Source organism: Dermochelys coriacea, chromosome 1 (assembly GCF_009764565.3).
Source record: "Dermochelys coriacea isolate rDerCor1 chromosome 1, rDerCor1.pri.v4, whole genome shotgun sequence".
In the NCBI taxonomy this organism is placed as follows: domain Eukaryota; kingdom Metazoa; phylum Chordata; order Testudines; family Dermochelyidae; genus Dermochelys; species Dermochelys coriacea.
The window spans coordinates 141,403,015-141,416,220 of record NC_050068.2 but is presented as its reverse complement, the minus strand read 5'-3'; the positions used below and the strand labels follow the sequence as shown (position 1 = coordinate 141,416,220).

Genomic DNA, 13,206 nt, shown 5'->3' with positions numbered 1-13,206 from the left:
GAAAGTAGGGGTCAATTATAACTCACTTAGTATATGTTTACTAGCAGTATGGTTCTTATTTATCTCCCTTCTGCAGCATCTAGCCCTTGTCATCCCTCTTCCTTCCCACTTCCCTGAGCTCCACACATTGTAGTTCATCTTTCCTCTCTTCCTCCACAGGACCTTCATTTACCATCTTCTCCAACTCAAGACCTCCGTCTTTGATGCTATGACATTCTGGGGTACAGTCCTGACCAGTGAGGTGCTGAGTCATCCCTGCTGTGCAACAATGCTTTGCTGATGTAGCTCCCAACCTGAGCCCCTCACAAACAGCATGCAGGCCATACCCTGTGTTTCTGTGTAGCTGCAGCCTGGCAGCACACTCGAGTCTCATGTTTGTTTCCACCAGTCTTGTTACCACTTGCAAGGTGACCCAACGCACTCCCAGTCCTAAATTTCCCCCCAAAACTTGTGTTCTGCACTGTCCAGCCCTCTCCTGGACATTCAGATATTTTAGGTTTGTTGTCCTTTATGGGGCTTAATGTCCAAGAGTTTGCTACTTTAATTGGAGTTACCCACACAATTCAGTTTAAACAGAACACGGGATTAGTTTTGATTAAAGAATAAAACAAGCTTATTTAACTATAGGAGATATTTTTAGTGAGAACAAGTATAAGGCATTATAGTCAGAAATGATTACAGGAGAAATAAAGATAAAACGCTTCCTAGTACTGAAACTTAAACTAGACTTTGTTCAAGGTGAAATCCCCTACCACATGTTCCCATTAACACTGCTGACCAAATTCTCACACCAAGATTTTGTTCCAAAGTCCAAAGGCTGTTTCTATTGTCTTGATGGAAAGAGAGAGAGATGGACAGGAAGAGATAAGTTGGGGTGCCTTTGCCCTTCACTTTCACAGTTCAGTCAACCCTTGAAATGCATTTTCTGGAAGGTTACCCCTAGATAAAGTTCCTTCTCACTGTGAGGAGAGAGACAAGGAGTCTAGTGGTGAAAGAAGTTCCATGCTGTAGTTTGCTAAGATGCAGAACTGTTTGTTTCTGCCCCCCTTCCTTGTCCATGAATGACCTCTTGACAGGAGACTGCCCATCAACGCTGACGACACCTGGGTAGAGATGTCAGCTTGTCCTTTCTCTTTGAGAAACTGGCTTACCCAAACTGGTCTGGTAAACATATTTCAGACCTAATTTCAGCTTATAATTTTACATATAATGTTGCTATACACATTTCATCATGGTATTATTGACCAGTGAGTTATTCGTTTTCAAATGATACCTCACAAGGCACATGTTATACAACGATTATTACAATAGCGTGTAGGGTGCAAATGGCTGGGGTGCATTTGGTCACGGATGCTCCTGACTTCTCTGACCTCTCCATCCATGCAGCCACCATTTACTATCTCCTCTCCATCCCAAAAATTGGAAAATTCCTCCCAAAAAGCTTTGTTAACTGACAGTTAAGATAAGACTTAGTTTTAAGGGAAGTAATTGGGATGTTCAATGACTTACCTGCTTATTTCCTTGCTTTTTATGGATTGCATTCGTGAGACTGATTTACAGAGAGATTTGCATTCTGCAGCTAACTGAAGACCAATTTATTCATGAGCATTTTTAAACATTGTATTAGTAATAAAAATTTAACTTGTGAATGAAACTGATTAAAAACATGTATAGGTTAATAGCGTCAGCCATCACCATGCCAACTCATTGGCATAGACTCCATTTATTATACCATTCCTTGATGTTTCAATGAACATTATGGCACAAAAAAGTGATCTTCTGTTTTGGTGTCATTAGACTAAAATATTTTCAATACAAGAATGGTTCAGATTCACTCAACAATCTTTATAACTAAAGACAATACTCCTTATAGAAATGCAATCAATGTGAACCCATCATCAGATAAGTGTACCTTTTGAGTAAGGCAATCAGTTAGAATCCAACGCTGAAATAGCCCTATGGTAAGCCAAACTATGTATTTATTCACATGTGGCATGTACAGAAGGAAGGAATAAGGCAATCTAAAACTTAAAATTATTATATTTTAATTGTCAGTCACAAACTGTTCAATTTAATATTTATGTTATGCTTTTCACTCCTGCCATTTATCAGTTATAAAATAGCTATTTATTGAGGTGCTCTGAGCACCTCAAATCACTAATGGATTTTATCCTCACAACATCCCTTGGAAGTAGGAAAGTATTATTCCCATTTTACAGATAGCACATGGTAGATTAGGTGCCCAAGATCATACCAGGAATTAAAGGCAGGTTTCCTGCTGTCCTAAGCACTAGATAAGTGGGGGGTTTTTTTGTTTTTTTTTCCCACTGAATACATCCAATGAAGTGAGCTGTAGCTCATGAAAGCTTATGCTCAAATAAATTTGTTAGTCTCTAAGGTGCCACAAGTCCTCCTTTTCTGTTTTCAAACTGTTGCTCATGACTTCGGGAGGTGGGGATGTGTCACAAGAGGTAATCAGAGGAATGGCAAGGTCTTGATAAAATTATTATAATCAAAAGAAAAGAAAAACTTGCTTCCCCGCTCCCCACATATCTTTACTTTTTCAGGTCAAGTATTCGCTGTCAACCTCTTGAAACACACAATAAATTGTAAAAACATTTAACTTTGAGAGGTACGTTGTCAACTTGAAAAGGATGACACACACACACACAGGTTCAGATCTACACTGCAGGCCCAGTTCTGCCACTTTTACTTCTGCTGTTACTTCACTCCAAGAGCAGTCTTAATGAGTTCAGCTGGACTACTTGTGGGTTAAGGAACTAATAAAGGCTTGATTCCATACTCATTGGCATAACACTCATTGTCTTTAATGGTGCAGGATCAAGCCTGTAGTGAATAAGGGTGGCAGAATCGGGCCCACTGTGTTCACAGATCGATAGCATTCCTAATATTCATGCATATTTTGGCTATGTTTTCAGTTTGGACATTTTTCATCAGCTTAATTTATGGCTGTCCTATGATTTTCTGATAGCTGGTATAGTTACCTCAGTCTTGACACAAAAATACCATGTTTAATGGTAGATTTAAGAACACTGTGTTCTAATGCCTGAAATATAGGTTACTAATGCGCAGAAATCAAAACCTATTATTCAAATGCCTAGTTCAACTGGTTAATTATTGAAGTTCTTGGTAGAAATAGTTGACTGCTCTAGGGCAGGAGAATAGCTATTTTTTATCAGCAGCAGTTGAGGCACAGTTTCTTTTGTGAGATACAACAAGGTCAAACATCTGGAGTACTGCAGGAGTTGGAGAGAGAATTTCAAAGTTCCTTTGTTTGAAAGCTCTTATCTCCAAAAAGAGCCTTGTGCAAATCATGAAGTTGAATTAATTGTTTTGTGGGCAGAAGGTGGTGATTTCCACCAATTGTTACAGATAAAGAAAACGCTCATTAAAAATTAAAATACTATTTTTAAATTAAGATTTTAGCTCTTTAAAAAAACTGATTAGATTTCAAATTGATGTCTCTTAAAACACATTTCACAGACAAGAAATACCATATTCTTACTTTGTAATATATGGAGAGAGAGAGAGAGAGAGAGAGAGAGAGAGAGCATGCACACACACTTGTGAATATTATTGGATTGAGAGCCCTGGAGACTAAAGCCCTCTATATTCCAAAACAGATACAGCAGAGATGAGACCACTAGTTTAAGGGTCCCTAACAGTATGCCTCTAATCTGACCTGGAGACTATCGCACATTCTAAGTCTTCAATTTCATTTAGAATACTGCCTAAGCAACTGGGACACCCATGCCCCTGGATTGTTTCCAAAAGACATTTCCCCACCACTACTATTGCAGTATCAGTCTTTAGGGTAGACTGATAGTGGAAATGCAAAAATATACTGATTTATCTACCCAAGTACTTATGTGACCCCTATTACTTCAATACCTGAGTGTGCCTCAAAATATTAAATGCATTGATCCTCACAAAATCCCTGTGAGGTAGGGGAAGAGCTGTTATTCCTCTTTCTACAGATGAGGAATGAGGCACAGTGAGGCTAAGGGACTTGCCAAACGTCACCCAGGAAGTCTATGGCAGTGAATTGAAGCCAGGTCTCCCAAGTCCTAGGTTAGTTCCCCCTGGACCATCCTGCCTCTGATAACTCAAAGCTGTACCAATAGAACGCTAAAGTGCCATTTCAACATCTCTTACGGCAGATACAGACTTTTTATTAAAAAGAAAAGGAGTACCGGTGGCACCTTAGAGACTAACAAATTTATTAGAGCATAAGCTTTCGTGAGCTACAGCTCACTTCATCGGATGCATTACTTTTTATTAAGTCTACAAGGGATTATTATAACCAACTGCAGAATACAGGCCACATTTGATGGTAGTTAATCATATGCACAGTGAATTCAACTGTGATGTATATTTCCTATGTTTTATTTGGACTTCTAAATATGTTTTTGATCTAGAATGGGAACTTTCATGATAAAGTTAAATGAGAACATTTTTCTAATACCTGATACATTTAATAAAATTTGACACACTTAAATATTAATGATGAAAAGAATATTTTTACAATAAAGAAATGTCCTGGCCATTTGTTTTCTGAATTCACTGTGTGTGTGTTGCATGTAATTATATATTATGTCACAAACTCAGCACTAAAACTTGACTTCATTAACTAGGGAGTGATGGGAAGTAACTAGGGAATAACTAATGGGTTAAATAAGATTGTGAGTACAAATAGACACAAAAATCTAATATATATGCTGGGGAACACTTATTTTTGATGGTGCAGACACTGTTGCATGGTTGGGATAGAATTAACATAACCCTTATTACATAAACTAATGGCTAACATGGCTGCATTGACACATCACTCCTTTCTGAAGGTAATCAATCCTGAAACATGTACTGTATTTATTTGTGACTATAATGTTTGAAAAAAAGCACCAATCTTTAGGACATGTAGGTTTTATAGCTCTGGTTTTACACTAGATTACAGAATACAGACTATAGAACTCTACACGTCAGTGACAATACAGGGTAAAATCGTCAAAAGCACTTGACTTAGGAGCCTTAGGATAAGTCTACACTGCAGGCACGGAGTCTCAGAGTCGGGGCCAGCTGACTCAGGCTAGTAGGGCTTGAGCTGCAAGGTTAAAAACTGTGATGTAGATGTTCTGGTCTGGGCTCAGAGCTCAGGCTCCAGAACTGGCTGGAAGGTCTACTCTGCAATTTTTAGCTCCACAGTCCAAGTCCTGCAAGCCTGAGTTAATTGACCCAGGCTCTGAGACTAGGAGCCACGGGATTTTCACTGCAGTGTAGAAATGCCTTAAATGCCACTGACTGCCAATGATATTTAGGCTGTATGCACCTAAGTCACCTTTGAAAATGGCATTCAGAGCCTAAGTCTTTTAGGTGCTTATCTATGATCTCGAGTGTAACACAGGAATATATTACAGATGCCCTCTCCATATGCTACTGGCCAGAAGATTGTGCCCCATCCTATCACACACAATCCATGGCGATCTGTTCATTCATGGGCTCTAGGCTGGATTTCTACAATTTGTATGTGGGAATGAAGTCACACCCCCTGAAAAATCTCTGACTGGTATAAAAAGGAGCAGCCTGTCCGCTTAGCCACAAAGGTTGCAGTCAGCACATCACCCAGTCCTCGAGTACAGTTCAATGTCCTAGTGTTCAAAGCCCTTCCCACAATTGGCTCAAGCTAACGAAGCTCAGCTCTCTCTCCATGACTATATATCCCATGTCAGATTCGTTCCACTAGAGAATGGTCAACCAATTTAGAGAAGCTCATGAGTCCAGGAGACAAGACCTTTTACAGGAACTGAACCCAGACTATGGAACGGACTTCTACAAGAGATGAGAATAACCACAGAACTCATCAAATTCAGAAATAAATGGAAAACTCATTTGCAATTTATCTCTCCCCCAATAAATTCTTTTCTCTCTCTCTCTCACTCACACACGCACACACTCTCTCTCCTATGTGCAGACATACAACACCCTGCCTGCACCATGAGTCAAGGTACTTCTGCTAAAGACAGATTGGGGGGACTGTTGTTATGACAGATGCGAGTCCTTGGAAGTATGGAAACGCCAAAAGACTATTATACTGAGATGTTCCAGGTACGTATCTTTGTGAGTCACGGATTGTATTCTGCCTCCATGGATGAGAGTTACAGACCTTCCTGCAGGAACTAAAATAAGTAGGGGGTAATTACTGCAAATCCCAGGATTAGTAAACAGCTCTGGAAAAGAACTATCCCCTCGGGAAATTGTGTATACTGGTTCAGACTGGGGTCAAGAGACACAGCAGATAAAGAATTGACTTTTTTTATAAAATGGGGAGGCTGAACTGTCTCCTGGACCCTCAAATTGACATGAGACTGTAACCAAGAGGGAAAACCTTGCTGGAAAAGTTTGAAGGACTGGAAATCTGCCAGGGTCTCTGTGTGGAAGATGGATGGCACCCAATAAGTTTAGCACGCACGTGTAATGTTTTTGTCCTAAATAAATGTAATGTGTTTTGTAAAAGCTGGCCAGTCACTGGTAACTCTGTCAGAGCCCATGGGAGACAGAACAGCAAACACTGGATGGGATAAACACAGCGAACTGCAGGGAAACTGCAAACCTAAATTCCTGGTCTAAAGAGAGAGGTATATATCCATAAAAAGATGAGGGATGAAGACCAGAAACCTAAAGGGGCAACCACAGAGGGGGCAAAAGGTTGTTTACTCTGGAACTGTGACAACTATTAGGATATGCTCGAATACTATTTTGATGGGGGAAGCCATGTAAATGCCTAGGTAGCTAATAGCAAATCACTTTAAGAATATAGAAAAGTGCTTTTAATCTGGTTTGAACATTTAATAAACTTAAAATTTTCTAACTTTAGAAAAAACATATACCCATAACACATTTGCGACAAATAAGGCATTACACACTTTCAGTCTGCTTTCAACTATAAAATGCGTTAACCATTAAACAATATATTTATTTGCAATTAACATTCATTTATCACAAGTAGAAAACAATACTTATTGTTTGGTTGATGAAGTAGTGGGGAAAAACATACACAATACACAATTCAAATACAAAAATATCCCATACATTTGTTAGTCTGCTTGATTTGAACATCTTCAGAGTGAATAATTTTCCTAAACATGATGATGATGGGAACAACTGATACAGAAATCTGACATTCCACTACTGTCAGTCAGTATAAAAAAAACCCAGAATATGTAAAGAGAAAACAAACATTTTTAAAACAGTACAAATTCCACAAATGGGTTTCAGGTAAGGACATTTTGTGCACCTTGAAACCTTCAACAGAAGCCATACAAAAATCAGAGGGGAATAAAACAGCTTTGTAAAGAAAACATTGGATTCCTGATGTGTTTATTTGGAAATCTCTTCTATACCGTCACCAAACTGCTGCCCAAAATTTCTCCAAGTACTTGTGAAAGTTAGTCATAGTACATTGCTGGGAAAAAAAAATAGTGAACATATAGAACTGGGCAATATCCAAATAACCAAATAAATTGTGGCTTCCCAAATCATTTTTTCGTATTTGATCTACGAAAATATATCAAGGAAACAACATTTTAAAAGCAGCAAAGAGTCCTGTGGCACCTCATAGACTAACAAGATTTATTGGAGCATAAGCTTTGGTGGGTGAATACGCATCTGAAGAAGTGGGTATTCACCCACCAAAGCTTATGCTCCAATACATCTGTTAGTCTATAAGGTGCCACAGGACTCTTTGCTGCTTTCACAGATCCAGACTAACACGGCTACCCCTCTTATACTTAATGTTTTAAAAGTGTCTGAGCCTCAAATGCTGTGTGATTTGACAAAGGACAGAAACAGGAGCATTCTCTGAAGTGTTAGTTACAAAACTATTTTTAAATTCCATTCCAGCGTAAACGGCATGGGTGGAATTGTACCTCCATATCCTGGCTGTTGTCCCAGCATTGTAAAAGGCCCAGAAAACTCCCACTTACTAGGCAGCGAAGAGAAAACCTGGGCATAGCCAACTCTATGCCACCCATTCTCTATGCAATGTTATGGGTGTGGCCAGTGCACTGGTAATTCCTGGCTGAACTAATGGTTCCCATATTGTCTTAGTCTCATATTTTTTCTAGTCTTTATTAGTATATGGTGTATGCCACAACGTGGTCCAAATGATTTTGTTTAAGTAATGTGAGTTTATATATCATCATACGGGAAGTATAGGACACAGGATGTAAAACAACTGCCAGTATTAGATCTACCTGAGTTAAATCCAATTGTATTACTCACAAGGGGCAGAATGAAGCTGAGGCAAGATTGGTTGAGGCAATGAGTTTGAATTCACGTAAATAAAACTAATGCTTTACACATATTTATGCTGTATTTGATTTAGATACCAACTTATAAACATCTAAACATTGGGTAGGTTCATTTTCACAAGTGACATTATTTTGTATCTGAGCATAATTTAGGCTAGAGGAATAAAAGACAAACATGTCATGTAATTTCATATGAAACTGTAAAAATTGCTTAAACAATGTTTTATTTGTTAATGGACATTTTTTGCCATCCACAAGCTGGGTCCTGTGAGGTGTTCAGAAAACTGATGAGATGTTTGGAGTGTGAGTACCGGTACATTTTTTGTTTAATGTAAACAGCAAAACAAACACTATAGCTGCCATGTGACAGCCCTCTGCCCAGAACACTGTTATGTACAGTAGTATTCTCCCATGCTCCCCTCTCTGCTCAAAACAATACATGAGAATCCTCATTTGGAGAGTTGCAAGTTCTAAAAACAACCTTTCTGAGCCCTCTCTAAAAGAAGAAAAAGTTTTTAATGGACCAAAATTTCCCTAAATGAGACTGATTTTAAATCTGTATTTTTGTTTCCAGCCATGTTATGCAGTTCATTCAGCTGTTATAGTGTATAAACATCCCTATGGGTGATTTATGGGAGGAGAACAAGTTATAATTTTAGAATACCAAAGAAAGCCAGTCATTTCATACACATGTGAGATTATAGATTTAAGTTACCTGTAAACAAGTAAGTGTGTGCATGTGCTCACTTACACACAAACACAGAATAAACATCAGCATTGCAAAATACTATTGCTTGGGTGAATATTTTTTTTTTTTGACAGTGAGTGAAACATAATTAGTTGTTTCATTATTATTTAAAAAGGTAAGTAGCTTTTGTGCCTGAGCTGGTAAATTTTAATGATCTTTTTGCAAGGCTGATATACAATTTTCCTACAGAAACCCGTCTCCGTTAACTCAAAAGGAAGTGTGCCAGTTTTATTTTCTAACTTGCTGTAAAGCATTTAAGACTTTGCAATTAAGAAATTACCAACATTCATACATGAAATACCAAAGAATTATATCAGAATACACTACAGAGATGATTCATTGATATAAAAATGTGATACTCCATATTAAAAAAACAAAAATACACTAAACCCGAATTTCAGTAATGATCAGTTACAAGTATACAGTTATGCCAGTTTTCAAATAAGAGCTACCTACAATGTTTCTGAACATTAGACAGCACTTCTTCCATCTGATACAGATTTTTACACAGAAAAATATAAGTTATTAGTGGTACCCAGCCAAAATCCAACTTCTTTTTCTTTGACACGCCTCTGTTCAATATATCCTATAAATATATTGCTGCAATCTATTTTAGAGGAGCAACTGCCTTCTAATCAGTCCACTGAAATATAGAGAAAACACACAAAGATTTCACTTTCATTTTAGCTTTTTATGTCAGTGAAACATTAAAGGAAGAATCAACGTTAAAATCCTTTATGCAATACAAATTTACCTAAAAGTTTACAAAAAACCCACACAACCGCCAGTTATCCCAGTCCATTTTCTTTGAACTGCATTTTTTCCCAGGAAACAAACACAAAAAACAAAAATCCAATAATGAGAGCACCATGTACAGTCAAAATAGCACTTTTCCTTTATAGTAATTTACTTGCCAGGAGAGAATTACATGACAATGAGGCTGAACCAGTCTGAATAGGGGGTTTTAGGGGTTTGTTCAAGCTGGGTACTACTGTAGTGCACAAATAGTCCCACTCTATCTTAGCTTTTAAGCAAAGGTCCCCATTGATCTCAGTATCAATGGCAGTAGGCCCTACTTCAAAGCATGTAAACTCATACTTAAATCCATCCCTATTCAGCAAAACTTAGACTTCAGTGAAATTAAGTATGTACAAAGTTAAGTACATGTTTAAGTCTTTGCTAAACAGAGATGAGCTTGAGCATGCACTTAAGTGCTTTGTTGAGCTGGGGATTTAAAAGGTGATAGCACAATCTGGCCCACTGAAATTAGTGGGCCTTTTTACAGAATAACGTATTACTTCATGTGAGTTAGGACTTGTCTACTTGACACGGCAAAGCACTCCAGAGGGCTGTGATTTGTAAAGCGCACTAACAGGTTGCACTCTCCCAGCCCCATGTAAACCCTGCAGGCGCACTCTAAAAGGTCTCAACAAGACTAAGTTAACGTGAACTTGATACCTCTTGGAGAGCACCATTAGGGTCTACATGGGACAATGAGATTGCAACATGTTAGAGCACTTCACAAATCACACCCTTTGCCACGCTGTACAGACAAGCCTAAAGGGTGGCAGAATTGATCCTTTCATAAACACTAACCACAACAAAATTAACTGAATTATTTTCTTTTAAATTAAATGTAAAGGTGACACATTAGGTGACCAATTAATTTTAGAGCAGTGGGACTCAATTCAGCAGCATATTAGCAGAACAGTTATAGTAGACTTGCAGCTGGTTACTGGAGAACACCTTTTTTCTCTCTCTCCTTTTTACACACCCTCAGACAAGTACCGTGCCTGCACAGATTGTCACACAAACATCTGCAATGAGGACAAATATTAATGTACAAAATATTATATTTAAAACTTTACCCAAAGAATATTTTTGAAACTGCCATAATGGCATTAACGATTATATGTGAGAAGAGTACTGCAACTCTAATACATACAAAGTGATCATCTGATTTTAAACTACTGAAGATAGTTCCATTAAATAACAAATTTGATCAGTTCTACTGAGTTAGGGTCAGTGCCAAACATGTGTCAGAAGACAGACCAGAGAAAAATGAAAGAGGTAAATTCAAAATATTTGTAAGACATGTCAAGCAAACTAACAAAAAACCAAGAAAATGAACGTTCTTTCGACCTGTGCATTATTGCTCACATTATCTAAAGAGAAAACATTTTTCACAGCAATCCATTTGTATTCTCCTAAATGTGCGGCTATAGTGAGAAAACAGAGGAACACATCAATGGTCAAATACAGGATAGCACAGTTATCAGGGCATGCATGCAGCACTGGAAATAGGACTCAATCTTCAGTTAAAATTACAGAGGCTTCTATCACTTGGCCCCTGTACATTTTGGAAGACAAAGCCACAAGCCAACATAGTTCACTTTAGAGATCACCATAGTCTTTTTTCTCTCAGTTATGACCCAAGACCAAGCTCAACTGAACATCTTTGATTAAAATGAATCCTGGTAAAGGAAAGTAACTCTTTTAGGAAGAGACAAACACCAATGAGGTACTGTATATCAATCCTACTGCATACATGGCTACAGAGGATGTACATTCAGAAACAAGTTTTGTTGTTAAATACAAACAAGTATAACATTTAACTTTATGAATCACACACACACACACACACATTTAACCTTACTGCTCATTTCTGAATAATTCTGCATAGTATTATTTCCGCAATCACGATTCTTACTGGGAGACCAGAACTTCAAATTATTTTCAAGATATTGCTGATGCACAAAATAGTATCTTCAAAAATATTCTCAGTGGTGCACAATATTACACACTTAATGTTTTAAGGAACACAGACAACATGTGGATAGCTTTTGTCATTCTTCCACATACCCATTTATCAACTGACATTGGCATCATTGAAACTGATATTTTATCTACTTTGGGAGGACAACATGCTTCCAGTCTTAACAGCCAGCTGGAAGAGAAGAGTACTAAAGCATAGGATGACTCGTTCCTCACGAACACATGGCAATAATTTACCTGGCCTTGCACCAATATAAAATATGAGCCCAGACTTCAGTTTTTCAGGTTCCAAATTGGTACACCACCTAATTTTAAAAAACCCAACAACCCAAATCTGCACGGGTTGAGCAGAGCCAATGCAGAGCATCTCATATTTATTCAAATGATAAAACATAGCTCAAGTAGGTTTCCCCCCCGCAGTATACAAGACTTCAATGTCACATATATTCCTTCATTTTGGAATCTAAATTCACCAAGCCTGAGTCTTTTCCTTGTAAAATTGTTTCAGTGTAATTTCTCCAGAATGATCACAGTGCTTTGAAAACAATATTAAAAGAGAAGAGTTCTTATTCTTTCAACTTTTCCATTAATTATCTGCACAAGATTTTGCAGAGTTAAATGAACATACAACTGCAATCACCAATCTTTCTTCCAATGGAATTTTAAGGAAGTTATTCCTATCTCAGACAGAGCAAGTTTTACAAGGCAATGGATTTCATTACTTTGTGTGTACTTGGAGAATTCATGGAAGTAATCAGATGCAGAAATCTATCCAATGTACTATCGGGCTGTCACCATCCAAAGTCCCAGTGCCACGTTCGCAGCCAAAAGTACACTGCCAGCGAGCAAGATTAAAAAGCCAACAAGATCTCTGTTTTGTTTCTCTACAATCAGTGAAGCAAGAGTGGCTTCCAGGAAAGAGTTTAATATCCATTGACCATCCAGTGCAAAGCAGGGTACTGCATTGATAACTGCCAAGGCTCCTGACAGTGAAATTAGATATCTGGTTGAGATTAGCTAAGGAACAAAACAGAAGAACATAGGATTGTAAGAATGGCGGATGCCAGGTGCTTCAGATGGAATGAACAGAACAAGGCAATTATTATTCTCATCAGAACTCTAAAAACTCACCATCAAGAGTTAAAAAAAAAAGTGACTGAAATTATTCTTATAAACATCAGCAAGCAAGGAGTTTCATTCTGAGTTAGGCATGTACGCAAACAATTAGTTTGGGGATGGGTCACAGCTCATGTCCTAAAGATATGCTTCAGAACTGTGGTCCAGCTCCCAGAGTAGAAGCAGCCTTGTTTAAAACTAGTAATGATATCCACCTGAAATCTTGCTGGATCAGCAAAC

At 38.1% G+C, this 13,206-nt stretch overlaps 2 protein-coding genes across 3 annotated transcripts in view; one reads left to right on the top strand and one right to left on the bottom strand.

Annotated features, from left to right (window-relative positions):
• The window catches only part of LOC122458000 (translation initiation factor IF-2-like), a 34,813-nt gene extending 30,220 nt beyond the window's left edge, over positions 1 to 4,593 (top strand). The window contains exon 5 of the transcript XR_006277814.1: positions 160 to 4,593. The gene's annotated coding sequence lies outside the window, so the exon portion shown is untranslated. The remainder of the gene's footprint in view (positions 1 to 159) is intronic.
• A 2,256-nt stretch (positions 4,594 to 6,849) lies between these two features.
• MBTPS2 (membrane bound transcription factor peptidase, site 2) overlaps positions 6,850 to 13,206 on the bottom strand; it is a 45,579-nt gene continuing 39,222 nt past the window's right edge. For both annotated transcript variants that reach the window (XM_038382256.2, XM_038382273.2), the window contains exon 11: positions 6,850 to 12,853. In XM_038382256.2, the coding sequence (XP_038238184.1) occupies positions 12,631 to 12,853 (223 nt within the window). In that variant the 3' untranslated portion in view covers positions 6,850 to 12,630. The remainder of the gene's footprint in view (positions 12,854 to 13,206) is intronic.